This window comes from Ictalurus furcatus, chromosome 14 (genome assembly GCF_023375685.1).
Source record: "Ictalurus furcatus strain D&B chromosome 14, Billie_1.0, whole genome shotgun sequence".
NCBI classification, from domain to species: Eukaryota; Metazoa; Chordata; class Actinopteri; order Siluriformes; family Ictaluridae; genus Ictalurus; species Ictalurus furcatus.
Window position 1 is genome coordinate 19,378,195 of NC_071268.1, and position 13,200 is coordinate 19,391,394.

A 13,200-nucleotide genomic window follows, 5' to 3' on the forward strand; every position below is an offset into this window, starting at 1 on the left:
GATGTAGCCCATAATAATTTCTCCAGGAAGCTGACTCACGTGACCCTGCGGTTACCATAGTAGCCTCCAAACACTACAGCTACAACTATCGTGGTGTTTCTGCGTTTTCCCTGTTATGTTCCCTGTGTGGGTTAGTTAAGAGTTCAACTAACTAAATTAGCTTCTTACATTAGATGCCACATAGCTAGGTTAGCATTTAGTCCAAATTAGCAATGTCAGAGGCGGAGGTTGAGCGCGATACCGCCGATGTGTCCGGTACCACTATGGAGACAGATGAAAACCCAAAGGTGCCAAACCCAGACGAGGCCGCGACCGAAAGCGTTACTCCGACACAAAGTGTGCTTGAGGAGGATGACGGAATCCAGACAGCCGTCCAACAGACCCAGGTGGATATCTGCTCAGATCAGGAAATAGAGCCGAGTTCACCATCTCAGACAGTGGGACAGGACAGAGTCAGTCCTCATGAACAAGAAAGAATCAACGCTGCTGATGTGGGAAACTCAACAGCTACAGGTGATGAACTAACTGTACTATACCTACCCCGAGTCCAAAAAGTAATTACTTCATTATCATAATGAAGTATCACAAGTCACTTCATTGTCACAAGTAGGCTAGCAGATTAAATAAATATTAAATATGAAATATTAAAATAATTCATATTAAGATATGCAGTAATGAAGAAGTGATATAAGGGCAAAGGTTTGTAATCTACCTAAATGTTATGTAAATATGCTTCAGTGATGTTTATTAACTTCCTCCAGGGCCTTTTGGATCTTCTTAGTTGTAATAATTATCATATCCATGCCTCATTCTTCCCATATCTGTTATAACTCTGCTGCTGCTTTTTAAAAAATAAATAAATAAATAAAAATAAAAAATACACTAATTACCTGTAGATTTAGCATTTTGTTTTGGTTGGTTTTATTATTGCAGGAAATAAATGTTTGTGATGTAAATGTGATGTTGAATTTTTGGAGGATACGCCCACAATTCTTTTCTTTATATTTATCTGTATTAAATTTTCTTTTTTCTTCTTCAGTAAAAACAAGGGGGGGCATGGTTTGCTTCATACCTCGGGCTTGGGCGTTTTGAATCCCGCCTCTACCCTGCAAGCACGGAGTTTGCATGTTCTCCCCGTGCTTCGGGGGTTTCCTCCGGGTACTTTGGTTTTCTCCCCCAGTCCAAAGACATGCGTTGTAGACTGATTGGCATTTCCAAATTGATTCTTGTGTGAATGTATATGTGAATGTGTGTGCGATTGTTCCCTGGGATAGGCTCAGTACAGTACAGGGTGTCCCCTGCCTTGTGCCCTGAGTTCCCTGGGATAGGCTCCAGGCTCCCCCATGACCCTGTGTAGGAAAAGTGGTATGGAAAATGGATGGTAGCTAGTGTGGTCTCCTTTAAAAGTGCCACGTGAACTTTTATTTGTGAATGCAATACATTTAATTAAATTCAGACAACCTTTCCATTGATTGTGCGTTAGTATATTTGCTTGTACTTGAAAACAAAACCTATTTGTTTAATCAGGACTAAACAGACATCTATTAGTGCTTGATAGAGATTAATAGACCGACTGTGTATGTGTAATGTTGGTAGAACTGCCTCTCTGATTGTTTATAGTAAAATAGACATTGAGGAACTAAAAGACTGTCTCTTAACTCTTTTTAATATTTTGTCTTTATAGTTAAAATCTTACTTATGCCAGAGGGACACATGATGACTGTGGCTTTTATGATTGGCCTCACCATTCAAGACTTGAAGAATCATTTTTCCAATGAGCTACGAGTACCATCTGACTTTATTCACATCATACTCAATGGTGATCACACTTTACTCAGCACTCCCAAAAGTCTCCATACATAGGGGACTATGTTTGCCAGTACCACATTGGGTCTGCCTTCATCAGTGGATGTTCGTGGACGTCCATTTCTTAGTTGGTCCACAACACTTCCAGTCTTTTTGAATTTGTTTGGCAACAACAACACAACAGTGTCGTGTGTGACCCAGCCATGAGAAAAATTCAATATGTTCTTTTGTCAAAGGTTTTCTTAAAGTCTATCTGAAAAAAAGATATAATATAAAATAAAAAATTTTGAATACATTTTTCGAAGACATTTTGCTAAAACATGTTAATTTCCCCCATATATGGAGACTTTTGGGACACCCTGTATATAAATACACACACAAACACAGATTGTGGAAACTGGAGTGGATCTGAAATGTAAGAATTTTACTGTAGTGGTGGAAATAAAAGTAATCCTTTGCTGTTTGGTTTCCAGGTAATGCTGTGGAAGATCACCAGACCCTGATGAGCCTTGGGGTACAGCCGCATGCCACAGTCCAGTTCGAGATGAGCTCATTAGATCCTGAAAATTACCCCATCAAGCCAGTTAAACCTCAGCAGGAATGCAACATGCCGGATGTCATTACTGTCAGAGTACAAACAGGTCGACTTGGTCTTTTTCTCTTCCACCTACTGTGACTAATGTCCTTTCGTACAAGGGTCTCTGTGGCAGATGCTAATGGAAGCATGAACTGTTTTTCTCTGTCTGTTTCTCTTTCTCTCATGCTACCTATATCTCACGTCCTCCCACCCTTAGATGCAGGTACCTATCAGGATGTGGTAGTTGAGATTGAAAGAGCCACTCAAAAGAAACCTTTCTTGGGAGGATATCGCCACAAGGTCACTAAAACTGAGTACCATCATGCTGGAGTGCAGACAATGGTCAGAATGAGGCCTCATAAAGGAGTGGAGACTTTCAGTAGAGACACACAGGTAAAGGCAATGGAAATATTAAGTCAAACGAACCATCAAAGCAAAAAAGTGTAGTTGTGCATATATATAATATAATTTATGTATGTATGTATGTATGGATGGATGTATGTATGTATGGATGGATGGATGGATGTATTTATGTATGTACAGTGCCTTGCAAGTATGTCCATTAAACTTTTTTAAACATATATATTTTTAAAAACCTGAAATGATATGGACTTAATTTGGGTCTTTAGCACTTGATTTACACAATATGTGTAATATTTGAAGTATTTTTTTTTTGTGATATGAAGGTTAATTAAACAAATAAACACCCCTCATGGCCAATAATTGGTAGAACCACCATTGGCTGCCATTACAGTTGCAAGTCTTCTGGAATAGGTCTCTATCAGCTTTGCACATCTGTATCCTGATATTTTGATCAAGCTCTGTCAATGTCACTGGCGACGTCTTGCCACAGATTCACAGCTGGATTGAGGTGTGGGTTTTGATTGAGCCATTCTAACACATGCAGGTTCTTGTTTTTGAACCACTCCAGTGACTCCAGTGTTGCCATGTCTCAGTACATGTTTAGTCTTGTTGCCCTAGTCTTGTTGTCCTGTTGCTACTGGTTGGGGGTGAATCTCCAGTCTCTTGCATTCAGGAACAGGTTTTCTTCTAGACTTGCCCTGTATTTTGTGATTGCTGTCTAAGCTTGTGATCTCTTTTCACCAGACAGTGTATGTGAAGAGCCAGGCTCAGCAGTGCACCATCACCACTTCAACTCAGATGACTAAACCTGGGTGCTACATATCCAACATGAAGGACAAACTCATCACACCAGGAATTTACGTCACTGTAGACGAATACCACAGCAAGAGGCTTAACGCTGTATGTGTGGGTCTGTGAATGTGTGCTTATATACTTGATTCTTTTGGCAAAGATTGGAGTAAATCATGGGCTCGCATGTGTGTTCTCAGGTAATTATTATCCAGACACATACCAGGCGCTGGCTGGCCAAACGACTGACCACCCAGCTGAGACTGGATAAAGAGCTACATATGGCCTGGGTCGAGAGGCAAGAAAGAAGACAGAAAGAAGACAAGGAAGAGCAGATTAGAGCAGAGTACCACAGGAGAATGAACCCAGAGAAAAAAGAAGACTTTGCACTGCTTTATAATGCACTAGAAAGTAAGTAGGAGTGTGTCTGTGTCAGGAAGCGACCTTCACGGCTATAATGAGTAATGAGATGAATATACAGTGAAGAATCCAGAAAATAATATACAGTATCAAGCTTTTAAGTTTGTCTCCATGTCTGTTGACTTCAGAATTAGTCATTTAGTTGGTCCATGTATGGTTAACTCCAAATTTATCATCATCCTTCATGAAAATGATAAAAAAAGGAATGTATGACATGAAAACACATAGTATACTGTGTAATCGTTTGAGCTTAAACATATGAGTGCTATATAATACTCTAGTAAGATTTCTATATTGTTTTACAAAGTTGGAGACACTTGTAGAGTGCTGTGAAAAAGTATATGATTTCTTTGGTTTTTCTGTACATCTAATAATAAATAGTTTTAGATCTTCAAACTAAATACAACATAAAACAAAGGCAACCTGAGTAAACACACAATATAGTTTTTTTATTAAAGAAAACACCTGTGTGAAAAACTAACACACTGGAGGGTTTTCGAGCATGAACTGCCCGTTTAAGGTCCTGCCACAGTAACTCAATTGGTTCAAGTCAGGACTTTGACTAGGCCACTCCTAACTTTCATTTAGCTCTTTTTTTGAGTCATTCAGTGGTGGACTTACTCCTATGCTTTGGATCATTGTCTTGCTACATAATCCAGTTGTGCTTTAGTTTCAACTTACAGACTGAAGACTTTCTCCTTTAGGATTTTCTGGTAGAGAGCAGAATTCATGTTTCCCTCAATTATTGCAAGTTGCCCAGGCCATGAAGCAGCAAAGCATTCCCACACCATCACACTTCCACCACCATATTTGACTGTAGGTATGATGTTCTTTTTGTGGAATTCTGTGTTTGGTTCATGCCAGATGTAACAGAACCACTGTCTTCCAAACAGTTCCACTTTCAATTCATCAATTCACAGAACATTCTCCCAAAAGGTTTGAGGATCATCAGTGTGTGTTTTAGCAAAATTCAGACGAACCTTGATAATGTTCTTCTGGGTTAGCAGTGGTTTTTCACTTCCCCACTCTTCCATGGATGCCATTTTTGCCCAGTGTCTTTCTGATAGTGGAGTCATGAACAGTGACCTTTATTGATGCAAGAGAGGCCTGTAGGTCCTTTGATGTTGTCCTTGGATCTTTTGTGACTTCCAGGGTGATTCGTTACTGTGCTCTAGGAAGAATATTGGAAGGTCGGCCACTTCTGGGAAAGTTCAGTACTTTGTTTTCCTTTTAGAGATAATGCCTCTCACTGTGGTCCTTTGGAGTCCCAGAGACTTTGAAATAGCTTTGTAACCCTTCCCAGACTGATGTATTTCACCTTCTTCCTCATAATTTCTGCAATTTCTTTCAATTTTGACATAGTGTGTTACTGGGTAAGACCTTTTAACCAACTTCATGCTGTTGAAAAAGTTCTATTTAAGTGTTGATTTGATTGAACAGGGTTTGCAGTAATCAGGTCTGGTTGTGTCTAGTCCAGCTGAACCACATTATGAATGCAGTTTCATAGATTTGGGTAATTAGCAACTATGGGGGCAAATACATTTTCACACAGGCCCAGTTGGTATTGGATAACTTTTTTGCTTCAATAAATAACATTATCATTTTAATACTGTATTTTGTTTATTCAGGTTGCCTTCGTTTTATCTTAGATTTTGTTTTAATTTTTGAAACAATTTAATATAAGACAAAAACAGAAGAAATCAAGATGGGGCAAATACTTTTTCACAGCACTGTTGATGTGATTCTTTACATTCTTAGGTTTGTGAACCATTCACTTGAATTTAGACCACAGGTTTACATTAGGTTTCAAATACAACAACAGAGAATGCCATTGCAAAACACAGATTATGTGTTCTTCTGTAATCATCTGGATGCATGTTTTGGGTCATTATCTTGTTCATCAATCTGCTTAAACTCTTAACCTTCTGGCAAAGGTTCTGGGTTGAAATATCATGGAACATAGTGGAATTCATGATGACGTCCATCTTCACAAAATCCCCTGAAATACTAGGCTAAAGTGCCCCAAAGCATCAATGAACCTGCACCATGTTTTACAGCGGACACACCAAATAAATGTTCTGTTGCGGTCAGTGATCCAAACAGGTTTAATATTAATGATTATATTACTTGTGAATAATAATATATAATTTGACATCCAACTTCATCCCCTTTGTTGAGAAAAAGTTGAGAAAAAGTTACTCTATCTTGGAAATGCAGCTCCCAAATTTACAATTGAATTTTATTTCTTTTGGGTGACATTACAGCTTTTTATAGAAAATTGTGTTTTGTTTTGTTTTTCTTCTACAGCAATTGTATTTGTCAAAATTAACCATTTAGCACTCAATTCCCTTATGCCAACATCTCTTTTTGGTAAAGATGAGGTGGAGTGAAAGTACCTCGCAGGTGTGTTTATAACATGATGACAGGTGGGATTGTCCAGTCATAGAATTGTTTTTTTGACACACATTTTTCTCAAGCAATGATACACTTGCTTCAATCTTATTAGTACTTTTTTTAAGTCATTATTAAAAAGTGTTTTTTTCCTCTTAGATACAAGAATAAGTTAATAAATGTTTGTAATGTTCATTTTATCATCATATTCATTTTCAATGATTTTTGCCCATTCTTCTGAGGAACACCAATAATTTTGGAGTTGACTCTCATCATAGTTTCAGTACCGAGCAAAATAATTGTGATCATCATTTTTATACAGCATTACTACTCTGTCTCTCTGTGGTAGTGTGGAGACAGGAAGAAGAGGAGAACATTAATGCCTCTCTGGGTGGAGCAGAAAGGAAAGCCGCTCTGTGCGCTCTTTTGGAGCAGGAGATGCAGTTCATTGCATCTATAGAACGCCACCGATTAGCTGCAGGAGAGAGGAACCAGGAGAAGGCAGTGCAAGCGTTCCTCAACAAGGTTCTTACATTTTACAATGTATTAAGGGCAAGTGTGCAACACACACACTGTACATTTCTTACCTTGGATATTCATACAGTGGTTTTAGCATGAGCTGTGTAACCAAGTAAAAAGTATCACAGACATTTTAATACTGCATTTGTGTTTGTCCTTGGCTCAGTGCGCTGCCCCCAAGCGATGGCAAGCGTCTGATGGGATAATGACCCAGATGGATACGCCGCACACCATTAGGGCCAGTGAGCTTCGTGATCTCTATTGTAGCATCACCCTGAGCTATCTGAGCCAGGAGGAGCGCCTTGATGTGCTGCTTACACTCAAACATACTGTCAAGGTCAGCAACAACCTGTACTCTTTTTTTTTCTTCTTTTTTTTCCCTTTACTCTAATCATGGCTTTTGTTAGATCTGCTATCCAGAACATCATAAATAAGTACTAGAAATAAAACAAAAGACTCCTGCTATAGCTCTGCTCTCTTTATGCAATAGCATAAATAGAATAAATACCCGAATGTACACTCTTGAAACAGATGTGTTAAAAATAGCACATCATGTGTTAATTTTTAACACACCTCTGTGACTAGTTAAGGACAATACATTTTGTGTTGGTTTCAACACAATCAGTGTGTTATTGCATTTAACACATTCTCTGTGTTAAACATTTCCACACACAGATGTGTTAAAAAATAACACAAAATAACACAGCTGTGTTGTTTATACTTTTTCCCCAACAATTTTCCCAAAATGCAATTTGTTTGTATGCTAAAATTCTACTAAAATGCTCCCAAAATAAACAAACACTTGCATCAGGTGACATTTATTAAAATTATTGAAATATTTGACAGATGTAAGAATTGGAGTTGATGCATCTTCTTGCAAATCTCCCAGCCGTCTGGGAAGATAAGAGTCCCAATCCCTTCCATTTGAAAAGCTGTAAAAGAGCATAAAGAGTGTTGGTTAGTTGTTAGCTACAAAATATGGACAAATTCCTTTGGGCTTTAACTGAGAAATTGTGTTACAGAATCCCAAATTGTGTAATTTTGGAAATGTGACCTCCACTCTCCTAATGAACAAAATGGCGTTGTAGACTCACCAGGAAAATCTAGCTAACTTGCGAATATTTATTTTCCAGCCTTTAGCACCTCACCGCCAATTTTTTTGCACAACCTAATTAATTTAACCAACATTACAGAGATAGTGGCAAGCATTACAACTTAAACCCCATCCTCTCTTTTTGTCATGTTAACCTTGTGAAGAACTTTTGGCCTCGACATTACTGAGCTAGATAAGTTCCGTTAGCCACTGACTGTCTGCACCTGTTAACCGGCATTAACATTCACCGAATACATGAAGAAACACGGCCCTAACCCATCCTCCTAATGCTAATTACTACAGCTTGCCTTGTCCAAAACACTTACTAAATGTAGTTAACGTTAACCCATTCTCTGAATTATATCATGGTGAATAGCTGTAATGCTAGGTTATCGTTAACTCTCAAAAATGAATGAATACACTTTTGAGAGCTCCCTGCCTAAATATCACAAACTCGGCCAGGCATTTTCAGCAGCATTAACGCTAAATAGTGATGAACACTAACTTACCGTTGGTCGTTTGGTTTCCTCGCCTCAGGACCCCGACTCCGCGGTCACAATCAAAAGCTCAAAGCAACGAACATTCACTTTGAGGCCAGTTCAGAGTTGGATGATGACATCGGCAGCACATTCCTCAACGTGATTGGACAATAATTTAACATGTTATGTTGGTCACTCGTGAAATTTTTTTCTTTTTTTTAACACCTTTAATGGATAATTTCACACAACATATGTTGAAATAGTAATAACACAAAAAGTGTATAGAATATTAACACATCCTTTGTGAGAGTGTATAGTGCTGAGCTCAATTTTTCTGTTTGCTCAGGAACATGACTGTAAGCTGACTCGAGAGATTGTGGAGTTGATTGACAGAGAGGCCGATCTGCTGATGAGAGGTGTGAAGGAGAGTAACCTAGAGGGGCTGAGGAAGAGGATTGTCACTCTGTTCCTCCAGTACATCAAAAACCCCACTTTCAACCCCCAGGTGTCCAAACTGCTGCCGGTGTGTATTGATGTGGCTCAATGTTGGGTAATTTACTTCTCTACCATGTGCTTAAATCTAACTGCTCAGCATCAAAATAACGAAGTCCTGACAATCAAAATACATGTCCTTACTCAATACGTCCGTCCTCTATAACCTCATAAAAGCTTTCCTACAAGTTTAAATAAGTTTAGATGAATAGCCTGATATTAAATCAGTGGTTATGGCATTGTATTTTTTCCATTAAAGGATAATATGCTGTAAGCATTGCTATAAATTCAAAATGGTGTTTACAAAATGATCTAACTCAGTCAGGATAAGACTATCATCTAAATGTAAGTGCTTTTGAAGTTGTTTTATGCCATTTTCTGGATCATCCCATGCCTATAATCAGAATACTCTTTCTATCTTCATTGTGAATTTTCCCTTTAACAACTCACATTATACTCAAGAGCCCTACAGAAATAAGTGCAGTTCCCTCTTAGATTAAGTGAAATTCAGTGATCCACCAATTTTGCATACACCAATTTTCAAATTCAGTTTCAGGGAGTGTAAAAATATTTCAGCCTTTTCAGAGCACTGTGTCTCTGAACACATGCTGCTGAAATATCAGTTTACTCCAGCTATAGAGAGCCAGTCATATTCCTTATTTGTGTGCTGGCAGATATAAACCTGTAAAAGTGTCCAGTGTGACAGATAGGTGTAGAATTCTGATTAATAGCATGTACTGTTGGTAAACAGAGCATCTTTAATATAGCCCACTTATCTCAGTAAGTAACGGTTTTACGTTCTTAAAGATACTGTGCTACATAAAAGTCTTATATAGGAACAAACCAAAAAAACATTTAGGGTACTAGAACTAGAACTTTTTTGTGTGTAGGTTTATCCAAAGCGCTTTACACTGTGTCTCATTCACCCATTCACACACACACCAGTGGTAGTAGAGCTGCCATGCAAGGCGCTAACTTGCCATCAGGAGCAACTTGGGGTTCAGTGTCTAGCCCAAGGACACTTCGGTATGTGGAGTCATGCGGGCGGGGAATCGAACCTCCAACCCTACAATTAGTGGACAATCTGCTCTACCACCTGAACCACAGCCGCCCCCAACTGCATCTTTTCAAACATAACACGTTTGGAGGAAAATGCTATTTGTGTTCTTCTGCATACATAAGCTCACAGATGTGTAGATGCTTGACTGACTGGGTGGATTTTGCTCATCGGGTCCTGGTCAAGGATGGCTGTGGCATTTTTGGGGTACAAACTCGTAATCTCCTGACAACAGGGTGAGCGCTTTTCTATTGTGCCATTCGCGGGCCCCAAGATAACACCCTCTTAACTAAACAACAACTAAGAAATTACAATCTTAAATGTGTACATGACATGATAACCTAGCTCTACATTAGGGCAGTAATAACATTCAACAACCGGGTAACGAGGAACAGCATGACATTAAGCAATAAACCATTCCACACTAAACTATGAACACATCATTTTATATGACCATTGAGCATAAGCTACACATAAGAACACTTCATTTTACAGCTAAGTTTAATTTTCTTGTTTGCCAGGCACAACAAGACCCAGAGCAGCTAAGGAAGAATGTCCATTTTTGCCGTGGCTGCAGTAAATTCCTGCCTCGCTCTGAGTTTTCTCTGACACTGAACGCACGCACGGTGGGTCTTTGCCGCCACTGCAAAGAGCTGGACAATGAGGCTCGGCACAGGGAAGACTTCTCCTACTACAAAACCATTCTCAAACGTCTGTGCAAGGATGAATCAGAAGTCAACCCAGACGCCAAGATCCCTTACCTCCTACAGGTAGAACAGACATTTGGACACCATATAAGGATATAATTTGAGTAAATGACATTAAAATAATAATACGGTATCCTGGCATGCAAATATACATCAAAGATTTTGAGTGATCATTTTGCAATTAGCAGATCATAGTGGTGTTGTTTATACTTGCATTAGACTGTGTTTCTATTATAGCAGCAGGATCTGCGCTATCTAGTGGATGTGGTATGGGGGGCTCAGTCTGCATTGAGTGCGTGGAACAACCTGCATGACCTGCTGATGGTGCGCTGGGACAGGTATTGCGAATGGAGCCCCTGGAACTGCGTCCTGCTGACCAAGGACGAGGCAGCCGCTCACCTCAAAGTCGAAAACATAGAGGAGGTAGGAGGCACACACGTGCTTTTGAACTAAATAAAAGCTGTAAAATTTTACATAGTATACTGAACCAGAGCTACAAATGCTACAAAATATGCAACGTGGGTTGCCCTTGTCACATCTTGTTTAGAGATATTCCATTGAATATCTTAGTACTGACATGTCTATATGATTCCATGCTTTACAGAACAAGTAGACATTGTTAGATTCTTTTTCCAAATAAGTTTGCACTAAATCATATACATGTCTGTTTGATAATCTATATGTAAATCTGCTCATTTACATATCTGGGATTATACGTTTCAGTGTTTTATCAGCCTTCATGAGTAAAACCCCAAACCTGTAATCCAACCATTTTACAAATGAAGTAACTCTCTGAGAGGTTAAACTCCATCTAGTTTCATGTTATGTAAGCACAACCTCATTGTTATCTCAACACTTCTTTGTAGACATATGGCACTGTGTTTATCTGGAACATGAAGCACAAGCATGCTCTGGCCCGGAAATACTTCTCCCAGATCCCTGTGATGGTGGAGTATCTCCATGATGTGGACTCACAGCATGTTGCCCACAACCACCTACTGGTCACCAAACCCATCACTACAGCGCCCAAGCAGTCTCATTAAGACACTATCTACAATGCCTACAGCTGTATTTCAACCTCTTTAATTTATTTCAAGGGCAATAAAGAAAGCAATACACGTAGTTACAGACCTGTTTTACACTGATGACTTTCCATTGTACATGTACTAGTTTAGTGGAAGTGACTCACTCTGAATCAGATTGTTAAAGACACTTAAACATGGAATAATGTTTTTGAGATCCATTTTCAGTTTTCCCCATAAAACCATATCAATAAAGATGTATGCTTGTGAATTCCACATAAAGCGAATAAAGCAGGGAACTAATCGAAGCACAAATCTAAAGTATAGCATTTTGAACCCAGGAATTGTATGCAATTCTGCACCTACAGTAAACACAAGGTCCACATCAAGCTGCTAATTTGATGTGATGAAGGCTAATTTGTTGTTACTTACAAAAGTAATCTAATGTACTAATTATGCCAGCAACTGAAATATAGTCACAGTTATAATTGGAAGATGGATGATTCACAATATGCAATTATAGCTAAAAGGTCAAGAATCTGTTCTTGTGTCTGATTAATTACACAAGAAAAAGTCAGAGTGAGGCGATCAATTTCCTCTCTGTTATGGACTGAAGCTATAAAACCCATTTATTTTGTGGCTTAAGAAATCATTTCATGTTTGTAGCCTTGGTCTTAGAAATTTGGTTTAGTATTCACTGAATTTATTTAGGCTACAACGTTAAACTCAGAAAATAATCAAGTTTAGAGTTCTTATTCTGTTTTAAAAGAGTATGTATTTAAAAATAGCAAAGAATCAGTGAATGCTTCTCTCTGAACATCACAGACTTGAGAGGTAATTGAGAGGTTTCAGTCTTTTTAATTTACACTCTGACTAAATCTGAAAGGATTCACTGAAACCCTGCCTCAGGAACATTGACACCTCGAGAGTAGATTCATTTTATTTTGTGGACTATGGAGTTGCCACCAGTGCACCCTCATTGTCATTTTGCACGTCCACTGCAGTCACACGCTTAATCCAGCCAGTTCATTCCCATCATTTCTCAGAATTCTTTACACTTGTTTGAGGATGCAAGTATACAAAGTTGTTTCATTACAAGTCCCATGATCTGAATGGTCATTCCTCCTTATGGTGTAACAAGTTTCCATTAATACACTTCCTCATGCAAATAATCCCAGCTGTCATGTAAATGGACAAGTTGTTTTGTTTTTTTTAAATGCTTCCATGATGTTACTAAATTTGGCAACAGTGTCATGTGATATGTTTGCCATGTTTCCTATTAAAGTCCATGCAACCTTACGACAGCTTCCCGATCCAGCCATGAGAATGATTTCAATACGTTCTTCTTTTGTCAAAGATTTTCTTAAAGGTTATACAAAAAACTGTGGAAGACATTTTGTTAAAAAGTGTTACTTTTCCCTATGTATGGAGACTTTTGGGACACCCTGTATATAACATTCAATAACATTAAAACCACCTGCCTAA

The 13,200-nt window shown here is 38.7% G+C and overlaps 1 protein-coding gene across 2 annotated transcripts; it reads left to right on the forward strand.

The window, feature by feature from the left end:
- iqub (IQ motif and ubiquitin domain containing) lies at window positions 1-13,200 on the forward strand. 2 transcript variants are annotated; one of them, XM_053642253.1, is made up of 12 exons: window positions 2-513; window positions 1,685-1,819; window positions 2,280-2,447; window positions 2,601-2,776; window positions 3,491-3,646; window positions 3,736-3,946; window positions 6,696-6,871; window positions 7,032-7,202; window positions 8,784-8,960; window positions 10,508-10,756; window positions 10,931-11,116; window positions 11,560-13,200. In XM_053642253.1, the coding sequence occupies exons 1-12, from the start codon at window positions 213-215 to the stop codon at window positions 11,734-11,736; spliced, it is 2,283 nt and encodes a 760-aa protein (XP_053498228.1). In that variant the 5' UTR covers window positions 2-212; the 3' UTR covers window positions 11,737-13,200. The 2 variants fall into 2 exon arrangements, with proteins under 2 accessions (XP_053498229.1, XP_053498228.1); XM_053642254.1 differs by lacking the exon at window positions 1,685-1,819 and having other exon boundaries at window positions 1-513.

What these genes read in the sequence shown, in the direction of transcription:
- iqub (XM_053642253.1), top strand. Translation starts at nt 213, where the DNA reads ATGTCAGAGGCGGAGGTTGAGCGCGATACCGCCGATGTGTCCGGTACC. An exon ending in AGGTGTCCAAACTGCTGCCG is followed by an intron (nt 8,961 to 10,507) that starts GTGTGTATTGAT and finishes CTTGTTTGCCAG; the next exon opens with GCACAACAAGACCCAGAGCA. An exon ending in AAGTCGAAAACATAGAGGAG is followed by an intron (nt 11,117 to 11,559) that starts GTAGGAGGCACA and finishes ACTTCTTTGTAG; the next exon opens with ACATATGGCACTGTGTTTAT.